Source organism: Penaeus chinensis, chromosome 14, assembly GCF_019202785.1.
Source record: "Penaeus chinensis breed Huanghai No. 1 chromosome 14, ASM1920278v2, whole genome shotgun sequence".
In the NCBI taxonomy this organism is placed as follows: Eukaryota; Metazoa; Arthropoda; class Malacostraca; order Decapoda; family Penaeidae; genus Penaeus; species Penaeus chinensis.
The window spans coordinates 16,665,529-16,690,865 of record NC_061832.1 but is presented as its reverse complement, the minus strand read 5'-3'; the positions used below and the strand labels follow the sequence as shown (position 1 = coordinate 16,690,865).

General features: G+C 37.6%; 1 protein-coding gene across 1 annotated transcript in view; it reads right to left on the bottom strand.

Annotated features, from left to right (window-relative positions):
* The window catches only part of LOC125032365 (carbonic anhydrase-related protein 11-like), a 63,102-nt gene extending 38,976 nt beyond the window's left edge, over positions 1–24,126 (bottom strand). Inside the window, exons 1-2 of the mRNA XM_047623460.1 lie at positions 24,117–24,126; positions 2,176–2,360 (exon numbers count right to left, since the gene is read on the bottom strand). Of these exons, the coding sequence (XP_047479416.1) occupies positions 2,176–2,360; positions 24,117–24,126 (195 nt within the window). The remainder of the gene's footprint in view (positions 1–2,175; positions 2,361–24,116) is intronic.
* Between the last annotated feature and the right edge of the window lie 1,211 nt (positions 24,127–25,337).

The following is a 25,337-nucleotide window of genomic DNA, read 5'->3' as shown; positions in this document are numbered from 1 at the left end:
TCCCTTTATCTGAGCCTCCTCCCTTTTCCCCTCCCTCTCTCTCTCTCTGAACCCTATCCCTCCCCTCCCCTATCCTCCCTTTCCCCTTCCTTCCCTCTGAACCCCTCTGTCTGAACCCTTCCTTTATCTGAGCCTCCTCCCTTTTCCCCTCCCTCTCTCTCTCTCTGAACCCTATCTCTCCGTTCCCCTATCCTCCCCTTCTCCTCTCCTATCCTCCCTTTCCCCTCCCTTCCTTCTAAACCCCTCTTTCTGAACCCTTCCTTTATCTGAACCTCCTCCCTTTTCCCCTCCCTTTTCCCCTCCCTTCCTCTCTCTCTGAACCCTATCTTATCCCTCCCCTATCCTCCCCCTCCCCTCCCCTATCCTTCCATTTCCCTTCCCTTCCTTCTAAACACTTCTGTCTGAACCCTCCCTTTGTCTGAACCTACTCCCTTTTCCCCTCCCTTTCTCTCTCGCTGAACCCTATCCTTCCCTCCTCTTCCATCCGTTTCCCCTCCCTTTCCTCTGAACCCCTTTGTCTGAACGCTCCCTTTATCTGAACCTTTTTCCTTCTCCCCTCCTTTTCTCTCTCTCTGATCCCTATCTTTCCCCTCCCCTATCCTCCCTTTCCCCTCCCTTCCTTCTAAACCCCTCTTTCTGAACCCTTCCTTTATCTGAACCTCCTCCATTTTCCCCTCCCTTCCTCTCTCTCTGAACCCTATCTTTCCCCTCCCCTATCCTCCCCTTCCCCTCCCTATCCTCCCTTTACCCTCCCTTCCCTCTGAACTCTTCTGTCTGAACCCTCCTTTTATCTCCTCCCTTTTCCCCTCCCTTTCTCTCTCTCTGAACCTTATCCTCCCCCTTCCCTTCTTCTCCCTTCCTTTTGACCCCCCCCCCCCTTCCTTGAATTCCCTCCCCCTCCCCTTCTATAACTGTCTTTGTTGACGTGTCTTTGCTCGTTTTATTTTTTGGTGTTGTTGCTTTTGTTAATGTGAGACGGTTGTGGGAGAAAATGCATGTGTGGTGTCTTCCTTCTTTTCTTGTTGTTGTTGTTGTTTGATGTCTTTGTTTTGTTTGTTTGTTTGCTCTATCATCGTACTTTTTTTGTTGGTGTGAGAAGCGGGAAAGAATTACTAGGAAATCATTGTTTGGTGTTTTTATTTCTTGTTTTTTTTTTTTTTTGTGGGCGTGGAAAGGTGCGGAGGAATACATGTCTGTTGCCTTGATTTGTTTTTGTTTTGTTGTTTTTCCTTAAAGACGGGGGGGGGAGGGGGGGGGACCGGGGTACAGAAAACAAATATTTTTTATCCATTGTTTTATTGTTCTTGTTATTCTTTTGTTTTGTTTTTGTTGTTGTTACCACTGCTGCTAATTGTGTCCACACTTGCAAAAAAAGGAACGAAAGATAGAGAAAATGAAGGCGTAAACGGAAGACTTAGCGAATATGACTGCATACCGGTGCGTGTATTGAGTGCATGTGCGTGTCAGAAATAGCCTGAGGAAGGCACGGAAGTGTGACGTCATTCGATGTCATGAACATTTCTTTCCTCTTCCCCCTCCCCCCACCCTCGCAGTTTCACATACCGAAGAGCTATATGCACGTTGGTGTACACAACCGTACATAGATACACTTGACACAAACGAAGGAAAACTCATATTTTGCTTGCATGCAGATACAAACAAACAAGTATACAAATGCACATATTCACAAACATATAATCATACACAAACAAACGCACACCTCCCCGCCCCCCCATCCCACCAGCCCACCACCCCTCAACCTACCCCACCCAAAACCCACTATCCTCTACCCCACAACCCCACCCCATCCCCATCCACCTATCCACCCTGCCCACCATTACTCACTTTCAACCCGTCAACCCAATCCCAATCTTCCCCCACCCATCCCCCACCCTTATCCCTCAACCCCCTCCACCCCACCCCACAACCCGCCCCCACCCATCCCCCCACCATTGCCCCTAAACCCCCACCTCACCCGACATCCCACCCCCACCCATCCCCCATCCTTTTCCCTCAACCCCCCACCCCTCACCCCACCCCCACCCACCCCTCACCCACCCTTATCCCTCAACCCCCACCCATCCCCCACTCGTCATCCCACCCCCACCCCACCCCACCCCCCACCCCACAACCCCCCTCCACCCCCACAACCCCCCTCACCCCTTCCACCCATACCTTATGCGACGCGAACTCCAGGCGGCCGAGCGTATGATCGAACACCACCGCCGCCGTAGCGAGGTCGACCGGAGACTGCCTCTTCCCGTCGCTGCAGAGCCTCCAGCGCCGGTTGATGATGCCCCAGAAGCCAGGCCCTGATATCCCGTCGTAGCTCCACCAGGAGGACCAGTCGAATTCTCCTTCTGCGGGTGGAGGGGTGGGGGGGTGAGAGGGTGGGGGGTGGAGAGGGTGGGTGAAGGAGGGATTGGGAGAAGGAGAGACAGACAGAGAGAGAGAAAGAGAGCAAAAAAAAAAAAAAAGAGAGACAGGGTGGCACAGAGACAGAGATATAAACAAAGAGGAGATGATAGAAAGAAAGAGAGAAGGAGGGAGGGGTGGAGGGAACAACAGAGAGAAAGAGAGAGAATTAATAATCAAACAACGATTTTTAATTAGACACATAAAAATCAAAACACAATTAACAAATCCATCTAAACATAACAATATGAAGAAATGCACTAAAAGCTAAGGTCCATTATCCCTCTAAAACTGCCAGAAAAATGCTTAATAAAATATTCCATCCTTATAGTAGAAAAAAGGCATCACTTCTAGAAATTATTTTGATTATTTGAATTTTACAGCTACATTATATCATATAGACCTCTATTTATAACCTTTGAGTGTGTAAGAACTTATGATTATAGTGACAATGATAGTAGACGATAAAAAATACAGTATCATAAGGCAGTTTGGTTTCATCAATTCCCCAGAGACTCTATCAAACTTCTACACTTTAGTCTGCACTGAATAAAAATGCATACGCTGTAACCTGTAAAAAAATATCATAGGCTAAAAAGAATGATATTTCGATCCATTTTTATTTTATCTCCTGATGATGAGATGCGTCTGGACCGAAACGTCAACACTTAGAATTTCTTAGTTTGTTTCATTTCAGTTTGGTCCGTTCCTCAAAATGTAAATAGAAAAAGGATCATAACCTTTTTTTTTCAGAAATTAGTGAATTGAAAAAGAAATTGAGGTTGACCTGAATTTGGTATGATTTTCTTCGATGTCAAATTGATAGAATTCAACTATCCTCTTAAGCCTTATTGGTCCTAAAGCCAACATGTCTTTTTAAATCAATCATCATCATTATTATCGTTATTTTATGAGACACGGCGACCCTGCTCGGATGTTATATGATTAAATGAAATTATTTAATAATAATGATAAAGACAAAATCAGAAAAATAAAAAAGCTGCTACGTCAAACAATGAATTTGCAATCCTTATGTAGAACGTACCCTCACAAAATCTTCAATTGTAAAAGAATTAAAATGCGTTTTTCTTCCTTCTTTCCTTTTTTTTTCTTTTTCTTTTTTTGTGACCAATCAAACAGGAGAAATATTAACGACCTGAGACATCGCAAGGAATTTTTCAACATAGAGAGAGAGAGAGAGAGAGAGAGAGAGAGAGAGAGAGAGAGAGAGAGAGAGAGAGAGAGAAAGGGGGTTGGGGAGGGAGGGAGGCAGAGGGAAGCAGAGACAGACAGAGAGAGAGAGGCAGAGACAGAGATAGAGAGAGAAGAGATAGATAAATGGACGGACACATAGAGAGAGAAAAGAGATAGATAGATAGAGAGACAGATAGAGAGAGAGAGAAAAAATAGATATAGATAGAAAGAAAGAGAGAGAGGAAGGTCAATTGAGAGGGTCTTTGAAGAATGGAGAGCGTCCCAAGATGGAGAACTTTAAGAAAGCGTGGAGAGGCAAGAGAGGGGAGAGAACGTACTGTGTGTGCAGAAAAATGGAGTTCCGAGGGGAATTTGGTGTGTAGGTATCACTACTGGATGAGGGGAGACGGCGGAGTAAGAAAGAGGAGGAGGAGGAACAAGAAGAAAAGAAGTAAGAAAGAGGAGGAGGAGGAACAAGAAGAAAAGAAGTAAGAAAGAGGAGGAGGAGGAAAAAAAAGAAGAAAAGAAGTAAGAAAGAGGAGGAGGAAGAAGAAGAAGAAAAGAATTAAGAAAAAGGAAGAAGAAGAAAAGACGATAGAAAGAAGAGGAGGAGGAAGAAGAAGAAAAGACGTTAGAAAGAAGAGGAGGAGGAAGAAGAAGAAAATAAGTAAGAAAGAGGAGAAGGAAGAAGAAGAAAAGACGATAGAAAGAAGAGGAGGGGGAAGAAGAAGAAAAGAAGATAGGGGAGGAGGAGGAAAAAGAAGAAGAAAAGAAGAAAGAAAAGGGAGGAGAAGGAAGAAGAAAAAGATAATTAAGAAAGAGGAGGAGGAAGAAGAAGAAGAAAAGAAGTAAGAAAGAGAAGGAGGAAGAAGTAGAAAAAAAGAAGAAAGAAGGAGGAAGAAGTAGAAGCAAAGAAGAAAGATTCAAGAGGAGGAGAAGAAAAGAAAGAAGTAGAAAGAGGAGAGGAAAAGAAGAAAAGATCAGTAAGAAAAGAGAGGAAAAGAAGAAGAAAAGAAGTAAGAAAGAGGAGGAAGAGAAAAGAGAAAAAAGAAGGAAGAAGAGAAGAGAGAGAAAAAGAGAAGAAAGAAGTAAGAAAAGGGAAAGGAGAACAAGAAAAAAGAAGAAAGAAAGAGGAAGGAGAGAGAGAGAAAAAAGAAGAAGAAAGAAGAGGAGAAAAGAAGGAAAAAAGTAAGAAAGAGGAGAGGAGAACAAGAAAAAAGAATAAGAAAGAGGAGAGAAAACAAGAAGAAAAGAATAAGAAAAGAAGAAAAAAGAAGAAAAAAAAGAAAAAGAGAAGAGAAACAAAAGAAAAGAAGAAAAAGAAGAAGAAAAAAAAGAAAAAAAGAATAAGAAAAGAGAAGGAACAAAAAAAAATAAGAAAAAGAAAGGAAAAAAAAAAAAGAATAAGAAAGAAAAGAGAAAAAAAAAAAAATAAGAAAGAAGAGAGAAAACAAAAAAAAAGTAAAAAGAAAGAAAAAGAAGAAGAAAAGAAGAAAAAGAAAGAGAAGAAGAAAAAAGAAGTAAAAAGAAGGAGAAGAAGAAGAAAAGAATAGAAAAAGAAAAAAGAAAAAAAAGAAGAAAAAGAAGAAAAAAGAAAAGAAAAGAAGAAAAAAAGAAGGAGAGAAACAAGAAGAAAAAAGAAAAAGAGAAAAAAAGAAGAAGAAAAGAAGAAAAAAGAAAAAAAAGAAAAGAAAGAATAAAAAGAAAAGAAAGAAGAAAAAAAAAGTAAGAAAAGAAGAGGAGAAACAGAAAAAAAAACAGAAAAGAGAAGAGAAACAGAAGAAAAAAATAAGAAAGAGAAGAGGAGAAACAAGAAAAAAAAGTCAGAAAAAAAGAAAAAGAAGAAAAGAAGTAAGAAAGAGGAAGAGGAGAAACAAGAAGAAAAGAAGTAAGAAAGAGAGAGAGGAAAAGAAAAAAAAGGAAGAAAGAAGGGGAAACAAGAAGAAAAGAAGTAAGAAAAGAAGAAAAAGAAAGAAGAAAAGAATAAAAAGAGAAGGAAGAACAAAAAAAAGAATAAGAAAGAGGAAAGAAAACAGAAAAAAGAAGTAAGAATGAAAGGAGGAGAAAAAAGAAAGAAAAGAATAAAAAAGAAGAGGAGAACAAGAAGAAAAGAAGAAGAAAGAGAGGAGGAGAACAAGAAGAAAAAAAGTAAAGAAGGAGGAGAGAGAAACAAGAAGAAAAGAATAAAGAAAAAAGAAGAAGAAAAAGAATAAAAAATAGGAAAAAAGAAGAAAAAAAGTAAGAAAGAGAGAGGAAAAAGAAAAGAAGTAGAAAAGAAGAGAAGAACAAGAGAAAAGAAGTAAAAAGAAGGAGGAGAGAAACAAGAAGAAAGAAGTAAGATGAAGGAAAAAAAGAAGAAAGAAGTAAGAAAAGGAAGAGGGAACAAGAAAAAAGAATAAGAAACAGAGAGAAAAAGAAGAAGAAAAGAAGTAAGAAAGAAGGTAGAGAAAAAGAAGAAGAAAAAAGTAAAAGAGAGGAGGAAAAAGAAGAAGAAAAGAATAAAAAAGGAAAAGGAGAACAAGAAGAAAAGAAGTAAGAAAGAGAGAAAAAGAAGAAGAAAAAGAATAAGAAGAGAGAGGAGAAACAAGAAGAAAAGAAGTAAGAAAGAGAGAGAAAAATGAAGAAAAAAGAATAAAATGAGAAAAATATAATAGATTTGATTTAAATGAGATGAGTTTAAAATATTATATGAAAAATAGAGATAAAAAATATTAAGTGGTAAAATGGTTTGATGATTTTTTTTAGAATTTTAAAGAGATTTGTAGATTTTTAAGATTTATTTTATTTGATAAGAAATATGGTAATTGTGATAATTTAATAGATATTGTAAATTGAATTTTGATTTTGTATTATAGGAAAATTGATTTTTAGTAGAAAAATTAGATATAATTGGAGTTTTATATTTTTTGTATTTTATTTGTATTTAATGTAATTTAGTTGTTTTTAGGTAGAAATTTAATTTGTTAAGAAAAAAGGTAGTAAAAGTTTTAAGAAGTTTAAGTAGAGAGAAAAATAGTAGAAATAATTAGATAGTTGAGATGAAAATGATAGAATAAGAATGAAAATTAAGTATTTGAAATGTATAAAATAAGGAGGAGGATATAGATGAAGAATGATAAAGAGAAGGAAAAAATAAGAATAGTGAGTAGATTAAGTTTAAGATAAATAATAGAGGAGATAAATAGAAAAAAAGAGGAAAATAAAAATGAAAAAGAATATGTTAGAGAGAATATTAGATATTAGTTATAAATAAAGAATAAATGAAAATATAAAAGTATGAAAGAGGAGGAGGAAGAATAAAATAAATAGTTGGATGATTTGTAGAGGATTTATGTTTAATGGTGAAAAAGGTGAGAAGGTACGAATTAAAGTATGTAGTGAGGTAGTAAGTAATTAGATTGGTCGATATAACAAGATTTAATAGAAATGTATTGTTATGAAAAAAAGAAGTATTATGATGGTACAGTAAGAGGAGAAATTACTTTTGTAGATATTTGTGAGTGTGTATTATAGATGCGATTTTAGTTATATTTGAAATAATGTAGATTTAAAAAGTGTAGTTTTTTATATTTTATTTGTTTTGTTGTTGTTTTGGAGTTTTTTTTTGGTTTTTAATAGATAATATGTATGTTATATTTTTGATATGATGAAAATTTAGATGAGTGAACAAGATTTTTGTTTATAAAAGACTTTAATGATTTATGTTTTTTTTATGGTGAATTTTTGTTATAGATATGTAATTTAAAATTGATGAGTTATTTTGTATTTATGTAAATAGATTGTTTATTTGTTTATTTCAAGGTAATTGTGTGAAGTTGTATTGTTATATGTTAAATTGTGTTTATTTTTTTTTTTTGTTTTTTGATTTTAACTTTTTTTTTGTTTTATTTTGTAGTTTTTTTTTTGGATGTTTTATTTATTATATTTTTTTTGGTTTTTGTGTTAGTTATTTTGTTTTAGTTTTTTTTTTATATTGCGTTTTTTGTTTTTTATTTTATTGTTTTGATGATTTTATTTTGTTAATTTTGTTTTTTTGTCTTTTTTGTTTTAATGTTTTTTTTGTTTTTTCTTGATATTTTTTTTTTTTGTTTTTTTGTTTTTATTGTTTTTTTTGTATATTTTTTTTTGTTGTTTTATTTGTTTTTGTTTAATATTTTGTTAATTTGGTATTTTTTGTGTATTTTATTTAGTTTTTTGTTTATTTATTTTTTTTATGGTTGATTTGTTGATTTTTTGTTGTTATATGTTTTTTTGATAGATATATTTTATTTAGTAAGATAAAATATGAATACATATGATAAAAAAGGAAAGGTAAAAGATATAATAGATGCGAAAAGTGAATAAAATTTAATAAATGGCGGTGTTAGTTTTAATATTAAATTTGAATTGTATTAGAATTAGAATTTTCAAATGATATGAATTAGTAAGTGAGAGAAAATATGAAAATATATAATAAAATGTAGAAGAAGAATTGAATAAAGTATTAATTAATTATTGAAAAAATAGTAAAAAGAGGAGTGTGGATGTAGTAGAAATAAATAAGATAAATAGAATGAAAAAGATAATAATTGTAAAAAAAAAATAAAGAAGAAGATAAAGTTGTTAATGAGAAGGTTAATGAAGAAGAAATATTAAGAAAAGAGAGTTAAATATAAGAAAAGATGTAAAAAGTCAGAGAAAAATGAAGAAAAAAAATAAGAAAGAGAGGTAATAAGAAGAAGAATAGAAGCTTGAAAGAGTTAAGGAAAACAAAAGAAATAAATAAGAAAAGAAGAGAGAAACAATAGAAAAGAATCAAAAGAGGAAAGGAGAAACAAAAAAAAGAAGTAAAAAAAGGAAGAAGGATAAACAAGATGAAAATAAGTCGGGGGAGTAGAAAGAGAGAGCGCAGAAACAAGAAGAAAAAAAAGTAAAAAGAGAGGAGGAGAAGAAAAGAAAAAGTAAGAAAGAGAGAAAACAAGAAGAAAAAATAAGAAAGAGAGAGAAAAAAAAAGAAAAAAGTTAGACAAAGAGGAGGAGGAGAGACCAGAAAAAAGAAGTAAATAGAAGAGAGGAGGAACAAGAACAGAAAAGAAGCTAAAAGAAGGAAGAGAGGAAAAGAAGAAGAAAAGAAGTAAGAAAGAGAGAGGAGGAAAATAAAAAAGAAGTAGAAAGAGGAAGTGAGAAACAAGCAGAAATAGGAGTAAGAAAAAGAAGAGGAGGAAAAAGAAGAAGAAAAAATAAGAAAGAGAGAGGAGAACATGAAAAAAGAAGTATAGAAAGAGAAGAGAAGAAACAAGAAGACAAAAGAATAAGAAAGAGGAAGACGGTAAAAGGAAGAAAAAAGAAGTAAAAAAGAGAAGAGGAGAAGAAAAGAAAAAAAGTAAGATAGAAGAGAGGAACATAAGAAAAAATAAGAAAGAGAAGAGGAGAAAAACATAGAAAAGAAGTTAGTAAGTTAGAAAAAAAGAAAGAAGAAAAAATAAGAAAGAGAGAGAAAAAAAAAAGATAAGATTATAAAAGAGAGAGAGAAGAACAAAAAGAAAAGAATATGGAAAGAAGAGAGAAAATAAGAAAAAAGAAGTAAGTAAGAGGAGAGGAAAAAAAGAAGAAAATAATAAAGAAAAGGAGGAGAAGAAGAAAAGAAAAGAAAAGTTAAGAAGGAGATAAAGCAATAATGAAGTAAGTAAAAGATATAAATAAAAAAAATAAGCATAAAGGAGAGAGAAACAAAAGTAAAAAAATATAAAGAGAGGAGTAGGACAAAAAGAAATAATAAAAAGCAGGAAAATAAGAAGTAATAAAGAAGTAAAAAGAGAGAGAGAAACAAGAAGAAAAATATAATAGAGAGAGGAGAGGAAGAAAAAAAAAAGTAAAAAGAAAAGTAGATGAAAAGATATAAGTAAGAAAAGAAAGAGAGGAACAAATGAATTAGTAAAACAGAGAGTTAAAAGTAATAAAGAAGTATGAAAGAAGTAAAATATTGTAAATTAGTTGTTGATTATAGGAGAATCATGATTAATAAAGATAAAGAAGAAGTCTAATAAGAAGATTAATAATTAAAATTTTGTATTTATTGTAATAATAAGTAAGTTGTATGGAGGTTTTAGTAAGAAAATTTTTATGTATTTGATATTATGTTTTATATTTTGATGTTAGAGTGATGGAGAAAAAATTTATATATTATGTAAGAGGAAGAGTGTAAATATTTATATGTATGTTTAGAAAAATATAAGTAAAATTAAGAATTAAAAGATATAGGAGATAATGAAGATTAAAGATATATTGTTAGATAAATTATAAAAGAATTAAATATAGTGTTAATAGATGTTTAAAGAATTTGCATAAGAGAGTGGTGATATAAAAATAGAAATAAATAAGAGGATATAAAAAAAAAAGTAAAGAATTGAAAAGAGAGGTAATAAAAGAAGAAAAAAGGAAAAAAGAGAGGAGGAAAGATGAAGAAATAATAAGAAAAAGGTGAATCAGAAAATTGAATAAGATAAGAGAGTGTAAACATGAAGATATAAGTATAAAGAGAGAAAAAAAATAGAAAAATAAAATAATTAAGAATATGAAAAGAAATTAGTTTATTTTTTAGTTAAAAAATTTGTTGGTTAATATTGGAATATAAAGATAAAATGTTGTAAATATAGGTGTTTTAGTTATATTATAGGGTAAAATGATTATTTTTTTATTTGTTTTTTTTTTGATGTATTGATTTTTTTGTTTTGAGTTAGCGAAATTTTGTTAATAGAAAAGAAGTTTTTATTTTTTTTTTTGGTTTTTGTTAGAATTTATAATTAGTAGTCAAAGGAAAAAAGATAGATAAATAGTGTTTATAAAATGTGTTACTATTGTAAATTTTTATTTTTAGAAGATGAAAATTTATAGTACTTTAAAGTAAAATAAATTATATAGAAAGTAAGGAAAAAAATATATATAAAAAGTGAAAGAAAATTTAATATGTAGATAAATAGAGGATAATGATGTAAAATTCATTAAAAATAGAAAATAAAAAGAATAAAGAGGAAGAAAAGTATGAAGAAAAAGAAAAATTAAAAGTGAAATGAAGAATATAAAAGAAATGAATAAGAAAGAAAAAAAGAAAAGATAGAATAGAAAAGAAAGAAAACAAAAGAAATATTTAGATAAATGAAGAAAAAAAGAAGAAAAGATGTAGAAAAGGTTATTATTTTTTTATTAAGTTAGATATTTGTATATTTTTTTATGGTTGTAATGAGAGATTTTATGTATATAATATTAAATAGTGAGTAGATTAATTAAAAATAGAATTATGAGATATAATAATTATAAAGTTGTATTAGTTGAGTTTATTTTGATATAAGGTTTTATTTATATTATAATATTGTTATATAACAAAATAAATTATAAAATAAGAAATATAATCAAGATAATAAAGTTAGAAAAGAGTTGATGTTGATATAAAAGGAAGTAATGAAAGAAATAAAATTGAAAAGAAGGTAGAAAATTGAGAGTATTAAGAAAAAGGAAATAAAGGAGAAATAATATGTATTAATTTTTAGATTGTGCGTGTTTATTTTTTATGATGTAATTAGTTAATAAAATAATGTATTGAAGGATGAATAAAATTGAAGATGTAAGTATTAAAGTTAAAAATTTGGTAATCAAAAGAAATATTTTATAAATGAGTTTTTATTTTTTTTTTGGTTTTTATTTTGAATTTGATTAGTTATTTTAGATAGAGTAGAGATATAGTTTATTAAAGAGTAGATAATAGAAGAGAGGTATAAAGTAATTATTTTTCAATAAGAAAAATGAAATGAATTTAAAAAGAGAGGACAGAACAAGAAGAAAAGAATAAAAAGAGTGAGAAAAGAAAAATAAAATAGAAAGTGAGGAGGAAACAAACAAAAAAATAAGAAAGAGAGAGGAGGAACAAGAAAAAAGAAGTAAAAAGAGGAAGGAAGAAAAAAAAGTAAAAGAATAAGAAAAGAGGAGAGGAAAAGAAGAAGTAAAGAAGTAAAAAAGGAAGAGAAGAAGAAGAAACAAAGAAGAAGAAAAGATGAGAGGAAAAGATAGAAAAGAATAAAAGAGAGGAGCAGAACATGAAGAAAATAAAGAAAAGGAGAAGCGGAAAAAAAAAAGAAGAAGAAAGAAGTAAGAAAGAGAAGAAAAAAAAGAAAGAAAAAATAATTAAAAAAGGAAAGGAAAGGAAACAAAAGAGAAAAGAAAGAGGAAGAGGAAAAAGAAAAAATAATATAAAGAGAGGGAAGAATTGATAGAAAGAAAGAGGAAAATAAAGAAAAGAAAAAAAAAGAGACGATGAAGAAGATCAGAAGAGAAGTCACAGGGAAAAGAGGAAAAGAAGAAAGATTCAGGAGGAGCAAAAAAGGAAAGAGAGAAGAAGAGAAGGGAAGAAAAAAGAGAAGAAGAAATGAGAGAAATAATAGAAGAAGAGAAAAAGAGAAAGAAAGAGGAAGAAGAGAATGAAGAAAGAAAAGGAGAAGAAGTATGAAAGAAAGTAGAGGAAAAGAAGAAAAAGAGAAAAGAAAGAGAAGAAATAATGAAGAGAAAGGAAATAGAGAAGGAAGAAAGAGAGAGAAAGGAAAGGAGGAAGAAGTGAATAAGAGAAAAGAAAGAGGAAGAAATAGTAGAGAAAAAAGGAGGAAATAAGAGAAGGGAGAGATTGAAAGGAGATAAGAGAAGTGAGAAAGGAAAGAAAGAAAGAAGTGTAGAAAAGGAAAAGAAGAAAGAAGAAGAGGAAAGGAAGGAAGAAAAAGAATGAGAGAATGATAGAGGAAGAAGAGAAGTGAAGAAGAAAGAAAAGAAAGAATAGAAAAGAAAGTGAAGAAGAAAGTAAGAAAGGAAAGGAGAAGAAGAAATGAAGAAAGGTAAGAGATAAATTAAGAAGAAAAGGAAAGAGAAGTATGAGAAGTGAGAGAAAGATAAGGAAGAAAGAATGAAGAAAGGAAAGTAAGAAGAAGTAGAGATAAGGAAAGGAGATGAAGACATAAGATGAGAAAAGAAAGAGGAAGAAGAAAAAAAAGGAAAGAGATGAAGAAAGTGGAATAGAAACAAGAAAAATGAAGATAGAATGGAGAAAAGAAAGTGAAAAAAAAAGGAAAAGAATTGAAGAAAGAAAGGTGGAAGTAAAATAGAGAAAAAATGAGAAAAAGAAAGAAGAAATAAGGTGGTAAGAAGATAAGTAAGATAGGAAAGTGAAAAGAAAGTGAGAAAATGATGTGGAAAAAGTTTGAATAAAATGAATTTGAAGTAGTAAAAAAGTTTAAATAGTTATTGTAAGTATGACATAGTGTAGAAAGGAAAGAGGAAGAGAAGGAGAAAAGGAAAGGAGAAGAAAATGAGAGTAAGAAAGAGAGTCAGCAACGAAAGCAAGAGAAAAACGAGTAGCGTTCAAAAGAAAGAGAAAGAGGAAAGGATTAAGAGAAATTCAGAGAGAAGGAAGGAAAAGGAGAAAAAGAGGAAAATAAGACATAAAGAGGATGAAAGAAAGAAGAGGAGATAGCATAAACAAAATGGGGATGGTAAAAGAAAAATAAATGAAGGGAAAGAACACAAATACAGACAAGGGTGGGAAAGAAAAAGAAGAGTGAACGAAAAAGAGAAAGTAATGAAGGGAAGGAGTAGAGATGTGGGAAAAATTGAGGAGGAAAGGGTGGAGATTGTTGGAAAGAATAAATTCTGAAGAAGATAGAGGAAGAATAAGGAAAGACAAAAATATACATATAGAGAGAGAGGGAGATGATGTTCAGGAAGACAACCAAGAATCACACAAAAAAACAAAAAAAACAAATTAAAAGTAGTCATCCCCCTTCCCCCCCTCCAACCCCCCTCCTCCACAACCAAAAATCTCAACATCAATAAAAAAAATAAAATAAAATAAAAATAAGTAATAATAATGATAATAATAATAAAAATCATAAGAATAATAATAATAATAATATTAAAAAAATAATATAATAATAATAATAAAATAATAGAATTATAATAAAAAAATAATAATAATATATATGATAATAAGAATAAAAATAATGATAGTAATAATAATAATAATAATAATAATAATGATAGTAATAATAATAATAATAATAATAATAATAATAATAACAATAATAACTAATAAAGGAATAAACAGATAAACAAATAAACATAAAAAATCTGATTAACTTATGACCGATTTCCACATCAAGCTTTTAGACTTAATTAACCTTTTCCGTGTTCATATAAATTTAATTATGGAAATACTTATCTATTATTCCATGTTGTTCCTGTTGTTCTTGTAATTACTGATATTATTACAATTATTATTAGTTGGAATTCATAGTCATCTTTTCTTCTCACGCTTACAGCCCACCCCCCCCCCCCCCCCCCCGACCCGCCTTCTACCTTTCGCCTCCTTTCTCTATGTATCTTTATACTCTCCTTTCTCTACCTTTACTTTTCCTCTTCTGCCTCCCCATCTCAAAATTAAATCTTGCTATATTACTCCCCTTCTATCCTTTTAAATTCTGTTCCTCTCACTCTCTCTCTCTCTCGCATCTCCCAATATGTCTCTGCTCTCTCACATCTCTCTCTCTCTCTCTTATCTCTCCTCTCTCTCCGCTCGGCTCTCTCTCTCTCCTCTCTCATCAGGAAAATCTCTCTCTCTGTCAAACCTCTTTCCCCCTCTCCTCTCTCCCCCTTTTCGTTATCTCTCGCTCCTCTCTCTCCTCGTCTCCTCTCTCTCATCTCGTCATCTTTCCTCTCTCCATCTCTCTCCTCTCACTCTCTCTCATCACTCTCTCTCTCTCATCCACTCTCTACTCTCTCCATAACTCGCTCCTCTCCTCAGCTCTCAATCTCTCTCTCTCGTCTACTCTACTCTCTCTACTCTCTCTCTCAGCTATCCTCTCATCACATTCTCGCTTCTCCGGTCTCACTCTTCTCTCTCTCTCTCATCACTCACGTTCATCCTCATCTCTCTCTCTCATCTCTCTCTCACCCTCTCTCTCTCTCTCTCTCTTTTCTCCTCTCTCTCTCACTCTCTCCTCCTCATCTCTCTCTCTCTCCTCCATCTCTCTCTCGCTCTCCCTCACTCGTCGCTCTCTCCTCTCTCTCCTCTCTCTCATCTCCACCTCTCTCTCTCACTCTCTCCTCTCTCTCTCTCCTCTCTCATCTCCTCTTCCTCTCTCTCTCACATCTCCTCTCTCTCCGCTCACCTCTCTCTCATCTCTCTCGCCCTCTCTCCCACTCTCTCCTCCTCGCTCTCTTGCTCGTCTCTCTCATCTCTCTAGACTCTCTCCTCTCTCCTCTCTCCTCTCTCTCTCCCGCAACTCTCTCTCTCTCTCCTCCCATCTCTCTCCTCTCTCTCTTCTCACTCTCCTCTCTCTCATCCTCTCTCATCAATCGCTCTCAGTTCTCTCATCTGTGCCTTCTCATCTCGACAGATCTCATCTCCCATCTCTCGTCTCTTCTCACTCTCCTCTCCTCTCTCGTCTCATCTCTCCTCTCTCTCTCCTCTCATCTCTCTCCCGTTCTCCTCCTCTCTCTCTCTCTCTCTCTCTCTCTCCTCTCGCTCTCTCTCCTCTCTCTCTCTCTCCCTCTCACCTCTCCTCTCTCTCTCTCCCCTCTCTCTCCCTCTCTCTCTCCGTCTCTCCTCACATCTTCTCACACTCCTCTCCACTCTCCACTCTCTCTCTACCTCTCTCTCCACCGTCTCTCTCCTCTCTCATCTCCTCTCTCTCGCTTCTCTCTCTCTCTCTCTCTCTCACTCTCCTCTCCTCTCTCCTCTCTCCCTTCTCTCTCTCTCTCCTCTCTCATCCTCTACACCTCTCCTCTCTCCTCTCCCTCCTCTCTCGCTCTCACTCACCCTTTCTACTCTTCTTCTCTCTCACATCTCTCTCTCACTCGTCTCTCCACTCAATCCTCTCTCCTCCTTCTCATCATCTCCCTCCTCTCTCTCCTCGCTCTCTCTCTCCCTCACTCTCCCCTCTCTCATCTCGCTCTCTCAGGCTCTCTCCCTCCCTCTCTCGCATCCTTCTCATTCGTCTCTCCTCCAAACCTCACTCTCTACCACCTCTCTCTCTCTCTCCTCTCTCCTCTCTCCCTCTCTCTCTCTCTCTCTCCTCATCTCCCTCCCTCTCTCTCTCTCTCTCCTCTCTTCGTCCATCTCTCTCCTCCTCCCATCTCTCTCGTCTCCTCTCTGTCTCTCTCTCTCCTCCTCTCTCTCTCTCTCTCATCTCTCTCATCATCTCATCTCTATCCTCCTCCGTCTCTCTCCCTTCTCTCTCTCCCTCTCCTCTCTCCTCTCTCTCTCTCATTCTCCTCTCTCCTCTCTCTCTCCTCACTCTCTCTCTCTCATCTCTATCCTCCCTCATCGCCACTCTCATCTCTCCCTCTCTCTCTCCATCTCTCTCTCTCTCTCCTCCTCTCTCTCCTCTCTCCACTCCTCTCTCTCTGTCGCTCTCTCTCTCTCCTCTCACTCTCACTCTCCTCTCTCGCTCAATCTCTATCCTATCTATCTCTCGCATTCTCTCTCTCTCTTTCTCTCTCCTCTCCTCTTCTCTTCTCTCTCTTCTCTCTCTCCTCCTCTCTCTCAGACTCTCTCTCCCTCTCGTCCTCATCATCTCATCTCCGCTACTCTCTTCTCCTCTCTCAATCTCTCTCGCCTCGTCTCTCCACTCATCACCCACCCTCGCTCCTCCATCCTCTCTCCTCCTCTCCTCTCATCTCTCCTCCTCCTCTCCTCGCTCTCTCCTCCCTCTCTTCACCTCTCTCTCCTCCCAGTCTCTCTCTCTCTCTCACTCTCTCATCTCCCTCCTCGCTCACCCATTCCTCTCCATAATCTCTCTCTCTCTCTCGACTCTCGCTCTTCTCTCTCTCTCTCTCACTCGCGCTCTCCTCTCTCTCTCTCTCTCTCTCTCCATCACACTCTCTTCTCTCGCTCTCCTTCTCCTCTCTCTAATCTCTCCTTTCCCCGCATCTTTTTACCAATCACCATTCCCGTCCTCTCTCTCTCTCTCTATCCCCTCTCTCTCCTTTCCAATCTCTCTCTCCTCTCCCCATCTCTCCTCCCCTCTCTCTCTCTCTCTCTCTCCTCTCTCTACTCTTCTAACCTCTCTCAACTCCCATCTCTCTCCTTCCCACCTCTCCCTCCCCCAACTCCCCTCTCACTTTCTCTTCCCCCACATCTTCCATCTTCCCCTCCTCTCTCTCCGCTCGCCTTCTATTCCAAACCCTCATCTCCTTCTTTTCTCTTCTCTCCTTTTTCTCTCCATAACTCTCTTCTCTCCCCCTTTCTTCTCTCTCTCCTCTCTCTCATCTCTCTCTCTCCTCGTCCCCTCTCTCTCTCATCTCTCTCTCTCTCTCTCTTTCTCCCCTCTTCGTCTCTCACTCATCTTTCTCTTCTTCTCTCTCCCCCTCTCCTCCTCTTTTCTCTCAAACTCTTCTCTCTCTCTCCTCTCCCCACTCTTTCCCCTCTCCCCTCTCTCTCTTTCCTCTCTCCCCTTCTCCTCCCTTTTCCTCTCCTCTCTCCCCCTCTCTCGTCTCTCCCTCTTCCCTCTCAATATTCTCTCTTCTCTCTCTCTCTCTCTTCACAACTCGCTCTCTCACTTCTCCCCATCTCCATCTCCTCTCTCCTCTCCTCTCCCTCTCTCCATTCTCCCCTCTCTCTCTCCTCTCCCTCTCCTTCTTTCCTCTCTTCCTCTCCTCACCCCTCTCTCTCTCTCTTCCTCCACTCTCTCTTCTTTCTTTTTTTTTCCTTTTTTCTTTTCTCCTCTCTCTCTCACTCTCCCTCTTCCATCTCTCTCTCTCTCCCCCCTCCCTCTCTCTCTCTCTTCTCCCCCTTCCCCTCTCTCAGTCCTCTCTTTCCTCTCCTCCTCTCTCCTATCTCTCTCTCTCTCTCTCGCTCTCTCTATCTCTCGCTCTTTCCTCTGTCTCTTCCTCTTCTCTTCTCTCTCTTCTTTCTCCTCTCTCTCTCCTCTTCTCTCTCTCATTCTCTCATCTCTCTCTCTCTCTCTCTCCCCTCCTTCTTCCCGCCTCTTTCTTCTCCTTTTATCTCTTCATTCCTTTTCGTTTTAAACCTTTCCCTTTTTTCTTTTTTTTTTTTTTTTTTTTTTCTTTTTTGATTTATTTTTTTATATATTCTTTTTTTCTTTTTTTTTCTTCCTTATTCATTTTTTTTTTTTTTTTTATTTTTTTTTCTTTTTTTTTCTTTTTTTTATTTCATTTTTTTTTTTTTTTTTTTTTTAATCATCTTCTTTTTTCTTCTTCTGTTTTTTTTTATTTTTTTTTTTTGTTTTTCTTTTTTTTTGATTTTTTTCTCCCCTTATTTTTTTATTTTTTTTTTTTTCTTGTTTTTCTTTTATTTTTTTTTTTTCGTTTTTTTTTTATTTTTTGTCCCCGTAACCCCTTTTTTTTTTTGTTTTTTTTCTTTTTGTTTTTTTTTTCTTTTTTTTTTCCTTTTTTCTAACTCCTTTTTTTCTTTTTTAAATTTTATTTCTTTTCTTTTATTCTTTTCCCTTTTTTTTTCGAAATTCATTTTTATGGTTTTCTAAAATCCTCCTTTTTTCTCTTTTTTTTTTTTTTTTTTTTTTTTTTTTTTTTTTTTTTTTGACTCTCCATTTGAATGTATAACCCGCCAACTTCCTCCTTGAGAGCGAAATTCCCGAAGTTCCGTTACTCGAAATGCCTCTTGATAACTTCGCAAGGCTGTGAGAGAGATGGAGAGCGGGAGGAGGAGGGGAAAAGGGGAAGGGGGGGGGAGAGGGAAAGGAGGGGGAGGGGAGGGGAGAGGGAAGGAGGGGGGGGGAGGGAGGGGAGGAAGGAAGGGAGGGAGGAGGATGAGTGAAGGGAGGGAGGGAGAAAGGGTAGAAGAAGGAGGGGGGGGAAAGAAGAAAGGGGGAAAGGAGGGGGAGGAAGGGAGAGAGGGAAGGGAGGAAGGAGGAGGAAGAAGGGAAGGAAGGGAAAGGGGGGGAGGAGAGAAGGTAGGAAGGAAAGGCAGGGGGAGGGAAGGGAAGAAGGGAGAGAGGGGGGAGGAAAGGGAGGGAGGGGGAGGAGGGGGAGAGGGAGGAGGAAGGAGAAAAAAGGTGGAAGGAAGAGGGAAAAGGAAGGTGGGAGCGAGGGAAGGAGAGGGAAAGAGGAAGGAGGGGGAAGAGGGAAGGAGGAAGGGTGAAGGAATATAAGAGAGACGAGAGGAGAGGAAAGGAGAGGGGACGAAAGAGGAAGGTAGAGAGAGAGAAGGAGTGAGGGAAGAGGATGATGAAAGGAGGAAGGGAGAGGGGAGGGAAGGAGGAAGCTCATTTCTATTTCTTTTTATCATTTCTTATAGACATCGAACTGAATAAAAACTCAGCTATGAATAAAAACAAAAGACAAAAAAAAAAAAAACGTAAAATAAATAAAATAAAATAAACGAATGAGACGTGGAGGGAACACGGAGGAGAGAAAGAGAAGAAGAGAGACGGAAGGAAAGGGAGGAGAGAGAGGGAAGGAGAGGCAGGAGAGAGAGGGAAAGGAGGATTGGAGAGAAAAGAGGAAAATGAGAGGTATAAATAAGAGAGGAAGATAGAAAAGGAGAGAGAAAATAGAGAGGGGAGGATAATAAAGGAATTGGAAGATGAAGATAGGGAGAAGGAAGAAGTAAGAAAGGATAAGATGGAGAGGAAGAGGAAAAAGGGAAGGGGGGAAGGGAACTCGAAAAGGGGAGAAACAGAGAATGGAGGGGGAGAGGCAGAGAGAGAGGAGAGAGAGAGAGAGAGAAGAGTGAAGAGAAGAGAGTGAGAGAGAAGAGAGAGAGAAGATGAATTTAGGGGGGAAAGAGAGAGAGAGAGAGAGAGATAGTGAATAGAAGAGAGAGAAGAGAGAGGAAAGAGGGAAAGAGAAAAGGAAAGAGAGAGAGAGAGAGAAGAGTGGGGAAAGAGGGTGGAGAAAAAGGGGAAAAGGGGTGAAGGAGAAAAAAGAGAAAGAGATGAGAGAGAGAAGAGATAGAAGAGAGAGGGGGGGGGGAGAGAGAGAGGAGAGAGTGGGAGAGAGGAAAGGGGGGAGGGGAGAGGAAGAAGAGTGAGAGAGAGAGATGGAGAGAGAGAGAGAGAAGAGAGAGGGAGGGGGGAGACCTGGAGAGAGACAGAGAGAAAGAGAGAGAGAGAGAGAGAAAGAGAAAATGAAAAGAGAGAAGAGAGAGAGAAGAGAGAGAGAGGAGAGAGAGAAGAGAGAAGAGAGAGAGAGGAACTGCGGATTAAAGATAATTACCATTCCAAATGATAATGATACCGAAATTGATAATTAATTTTGAATTTGAATCATCCCACATCAGAGTCGATAATGATAATAGAAAATAAGTAATAGATTTTATATCTGAGTAATTAATGAAAATCAAAATGAAAATAAAAAAAAATATATAATAAAAAAACAATGATATGAAGAAGAAAAAAAAAACAGATAACGAATCTTAAACATTAAACATCAAAACAAGAAATTATATATTGAAAAATGAACAACATATTTTTTATTTTATCTTTTTTATCACGAATCTCAGATAAGAACAACACCAGTAAAACAAAAACAAAAACAAAAAACAACCACTAAACAACCCTGTTCTCCGCCAACAACTTTTTTCCACATGCAGATTATCGAGCCCCGAACACAGCAGAGGAACCGCCTGGAAATCTATCCTCCAGAGTCAGACACATTTTGTAACTTGGACGCAGCTGACTGGCAAAAAGCAACTGTTTCTCAAGTTACTGGGGAACGAGAGAGATGGGAGGGAGGGAGAGAAGAGAAAGAGGGAGATGGAAGGGAAGGAGAGATGGGAGGGAGGGAGAGAGGAGAAAGAGGGAGTTGGGAGGGAGGGAGAGAGGGGAAATAGGGAGATGGGAGGGAGGGAGAGATGGGAGGGAGGGAGAGAGGAGAAAGAGAGAGATGGAAGGGAGGGAGAGAGGAGAAAGAGGGAGATGGGAGGGAGGGAAGAGGGAGGAGGGAAAAAGGGAGATGGGAGGGAGAGAGAGGGGGGAGAAAGAGGGGGGATGGAGGGAGGGGGGAGAGGAGGAAAAGAGGGAATGGAGGGGGGAGGGGGGGAGAAAGAGAGAGATGGAAGGGAGGGAGAGAGGAGAAAGAGGGAGATGGGAGGGAGGGAGAGAGGGAGGAGAAAGAGGGAGATGGGAGGGAGGGAGAGAGGGAGGAGAAAGAGGGAGATGGGAGGGAGGGAGAGAGGGAGGAGAAAGAGGGGGGATGGGAGGGAGGGGGAGAGAAAAGACGGGATGGGAAAGGGGGGGAGAGAGGAGAAAAGGGAGATGGGAGGGAGGGAAGAGGGGGGAAAAGAGGGGGATGGAGGGAGGAGAGAGGGAGAGAAAGAGGGGGATGAGGGGGAGGGAGAGAGGGAGGAAAAGAGGGGGATGGGGGGGAGGGAAGAGGAAAAGAGGGAGATGGATAGGGGGAAGAAAAAGAGGATTTGGGAGGGAGGGGGAGAGGGAAAAGGGTGAGGGGAAGGGGGGAGAGAGTAAAGAGGGGGAGGGGATGGGAAAAGGGAGATGAAGGAGGTAGAGAGGGGAAAGAGAGGACAGGGAAGGTTTGGGAGTTATAAAAGAGAGAGATTTAAAAAATGGGAGAGAGAGGTAGGAAGAGTTGGTGGAGGTTTTTAAAAATTGATTTTAAAATGAAAAAAAAAAAAGAAAAGAAAAAAAAAGAAAAAAAATAGAAAAAAAAAAAGAAATAAAGAAAAACAAAGAAAAAAGAAAAAAAGAAAAAACAGACAGACAGACAGAGACAGAGAAACACCAGAGGCAGAGAGACAAAGAACAAGAGGGGGGTTTTTTGGGGGTAGAGAGAGAAGAAGAAGAAAGAGGGAAAAGAGGAGAGAGAGAGAGAGAGAGAGAGAAAGAGAGAAACACAGAAAAGAGAGAGAGAAGGGGGAGAGAGAGAGAGGAGAGAGAAGAGAGAGAGAACAGAGAAAGAGAGAGAGAAAGAGATAGAGAGAGAGAGAGAAACACAAACACAAACAAACAAAAAAACACACAAACAGAACAACACAAAAGGCAAAAAAAAAAAAAATCAAAGAAGAAAAAAAAAAAAAAGTCGAAATCCAGAATGAAATGATTAAAATTGCTATCAGGCCCTGATTAGGCAGCCCGGGTGTGGATTTGATGAGAAAGAGCTTGAACCTCTTATTCCCGCGGCCTCTCGGAGATGATTAAGTTCAACGTCTTGAGATTAGGTTCACAAAGACTGTGAGGGAGAATAATCTTCATATGGGGATTGGTTCCTCAGGTTTATACAGAGGTGCACAAACATACACACATGCACTCATACATACATACATACATACATACATATATATACATACAAACATACATACATACATACATACATGCACTCATACATACATACATACATACATACATACATACATACATGCATGCATACATGCATATATACATACATACATACATTCATGCATACATATATATATATACATACATACATACATACATACATACAGAAAATGCACATACTCTTATCCAAACATACAAAAAAAATTTGGGGTACATAAACACATATACAGGGGGAGGGAGAAAAGAGGAGGGGGAGAGGAGAAGAGAGAGAGGGGAGAGAGAAGGGGAGGAGGGGGGAGGGAGGGGAGGGAGGGAGGGAGGGAGGGAGGAGGGAGGAAGGGGGGGAAAGGGAGAGGGGAAATAGAGAGTGAGAAAAAAGAGAGAAAGGGAGAAGTAAAGAGAAAGGGGAAAAAGAAGAGGGGGAAAAGGCAAACAGAGACAAAAGAGGGGAGAGAGAGGAGAGAACGAAAGAAACACACACAAAACACACACAAAAAACCACACACCACACACACACACACACACAAAAATACACCACAACACATACACACACACAGAGAAAAAGGAGAGAGAGAGAGATGAGAGAGAGGAAGAGAGAAGAGAGAGAGGAAGAGAGAAAAGAGAGAAAAGAAAAAAAAGACAAAAAAGAACAAAAACCAAAACTCGAAATTAACCCCCCTTTCGCCCCCCTCCTCAAGTAACAAAAAAAAAACAAGAGCCAAAACACAAACAAACAAAAACTTGGGCCCAAACATAATTACGTAATTCCCCGCGGGGCCTGTCCTGGACCAAACACGGAGTCTGCAATTATATTTTTGATAAAGCCTAAGCCTGACTTTTTATTGTCCTTGTGGGCTTTTAAAATCCGAAATTCCTTATATTTTTTGTCGATTTTGCGAAGAAAAAAGAGATAGAATAAAAAGATATATTATATTTTATATATATATATTATAAAATATATATGTGTGTGTGTGTGTGTGGTGTGTGGGTGTGTGTGTGTGTGTTGTGTGTGGGGTGTGAAAGAGGGGTGTGTGTGTGTGTGTGTGTTGTGTTGGTGTGTGTGTTGTACTATGTGTGGTGTGGTGTGTGGCCCAGGTGTGAGTGTGTTTGTCTATGTGTGTGTGTGTTGTGTCCTATTGGGGGGGGTGGGTTGGTGTTGTGGTGTGTGTGGTGTATAATCTTAAACCAAAAGGAGAGAGAAAAAAAAAAAAGTAAGATTGAAAAATGCTAGACGGTAAGAGTTCGATTGTTTGAAGTAGTTAATTAATCCAACTCATCATTTTTAATATTTTTTTTTTTTTTATATGTTGAATAAATATCATGGTATGTGAATTACGACTTGATGAGGTTTATATTTGTCTTTTTTTTAGCGTGTCTCGTGGTTCCTCTTCCTTCTTCTTTAACTTTCTCTCTCCCTTTATTTTTCTCTCTCTCTTCCCTCTCTCGTCTCTTTCTCTCTTTTCGATCCCCCTTTCTCTCTCTTCTCCCCCTTTTCTCCTCCTCCTCTCTTTTTCCCCTTTTTTTCTTTCCCCCTCCCCTCTTCTCTCTCTCTCTCCCCTCCTCTCCCTCTCTCTCTCTCTCTTCTTTCTGGTCTCTCTCTCTCTCCTCTCTTTCTCTCTCTCTCTCTCTCTCTCTCTTCTCCCTCTCCTCCCTCCCCTCTATCTCTCTCTCTCTCTCCTCGCTCTCTCTCTCCTATATAAAATATATATAATATAAAATAGATATATATATTTTATATTATATTATATTATATATTTTAATTAGTTTTTTTTAATTTTTTTTTTTAATTAAATAAAATAATAATATATAAAATATATATATATATATTTTCCCCTCCTTTCCTCTCTCCCCTCTCCTCTTTCCCCCTCCGTTAATCTCTCTTCCTTTCGGTCTCCCCCCTCCCTTTCTGATTCTCTCCTGCTCCTTCTCTGCATCTTCCTCTCTCCCTTTTCCTTTCCCCCTTTTCCACCATCTCTCTCTCTTCCTTTCACTTCCCCCTTTTCCTTCTCCTTTTCCTTCCCTTCTCCTTCTCCTTCTCCTCTTCCCTTCTCTTTTTACGTCTCCACACGCACAAGCACACGCACGCACCCATCTGCTTATCATAACAAATTAAATTAAAACCATTGGTACCATTTAATCAAAGAAGGATATCTTTCCTTTTCAAAAGCTCTGCAAGTGCATTATTCTTTTTAAGGGAAATTTAATTAAACCCTATACCGTGCCACATTATGTTAAATTATGCACCCTGTACATGGCAGTCTTGCTCTTGCTCTCTCTCTCTCTCTCTCTCTCTCTCTCTTTATAATTTTAATATATAAAAAATTTCTCTCTCTGCCCTCTTTCTCTCTCTCTCTCTCTCTAAATCCTTCCTCTCTCACTCTCTCTCTCTCTCTTCTCTCTCCTCTCTCTCCTCTCTCTATGTATCTATCTACTATCTCTTTTTTTTCGCTCCTATTCTCATACCCAAGGCCCTTCCTTCCCCTCCCTCGTCTCCCCCATGTCCCCCTCCCTCTCTCCCTTTCCCCGCTTTCCCCTCATACTCCTCACGCCCCCCGGGTCCTCACCCCCCCATCACATTCCCCCCGTTCCCCCTCCCCCTTTCTCGTGTACCCGTCCCTACCTCCCCCCTCCCCCCCTACCTCGCGCCCCGCCCCCTTCCCCCCCCTTTCCCTTTTCCCACTCATTCTTCCCTCCCCCTCTCTTCCTCCCCTCCTTCCTCCTTCCTTCCCTCCCTCCCCTCCCCTCTTCCGTCCCTCCTTTCCCCCCTTCCTCTCCCCTTTCCCCCCCCCTTCAAAAACCCGCCCCTCCCCCTCCTTCACCCCCTTCCCTCCCTCCCCCCTTTCATCCTTCCCTCCCTCCCACCCTCCTCCTCTCTCCCTTCCCTCCCTCCCTCCTCTATCTTTTCCTTCCCCCCTCCCTTCATCCCTCCTTCCCTCCCTCCCTCCTTCCTTCATCCCTCCTTCTCTCCTCCCCTCCTTCATCCCTCTTTCCCTCCTTCCCTCCTCTCTCTCTCCCTTCCCGGCCCTCCTTCGACGGTAGCATATGTGCTTGATGCATTTGCACACTTTGCAGTACATATCTGCTGCAAACAACAAGATGGAAGATTACAGGTGCGCTTGTACATCTGATAAGTGTGCGTGTGTGTCGTGCATCTTTTACTAAGGCAAATTTGCAAGATAAAAGGGTCGGTCCCTTTTGGATAGATAATATTAATTTTGATACTAGCATTATTATAATTATTATCAATATATATTATATATATATATATATAAATGTTGTGTGTGTGTGTGTGTGTGTGTGTGTGTGTGTGTTTTTATATAAATATATTAATATATATATATAAAATATATTATGCAATGTAGTGTGTGGCCCTTGTGTAGGAGAGAAGAGAGGGGAAGAGAGAGAGAGAGAGAGAGAGAGAGAGTAGAGAGAAGAGAG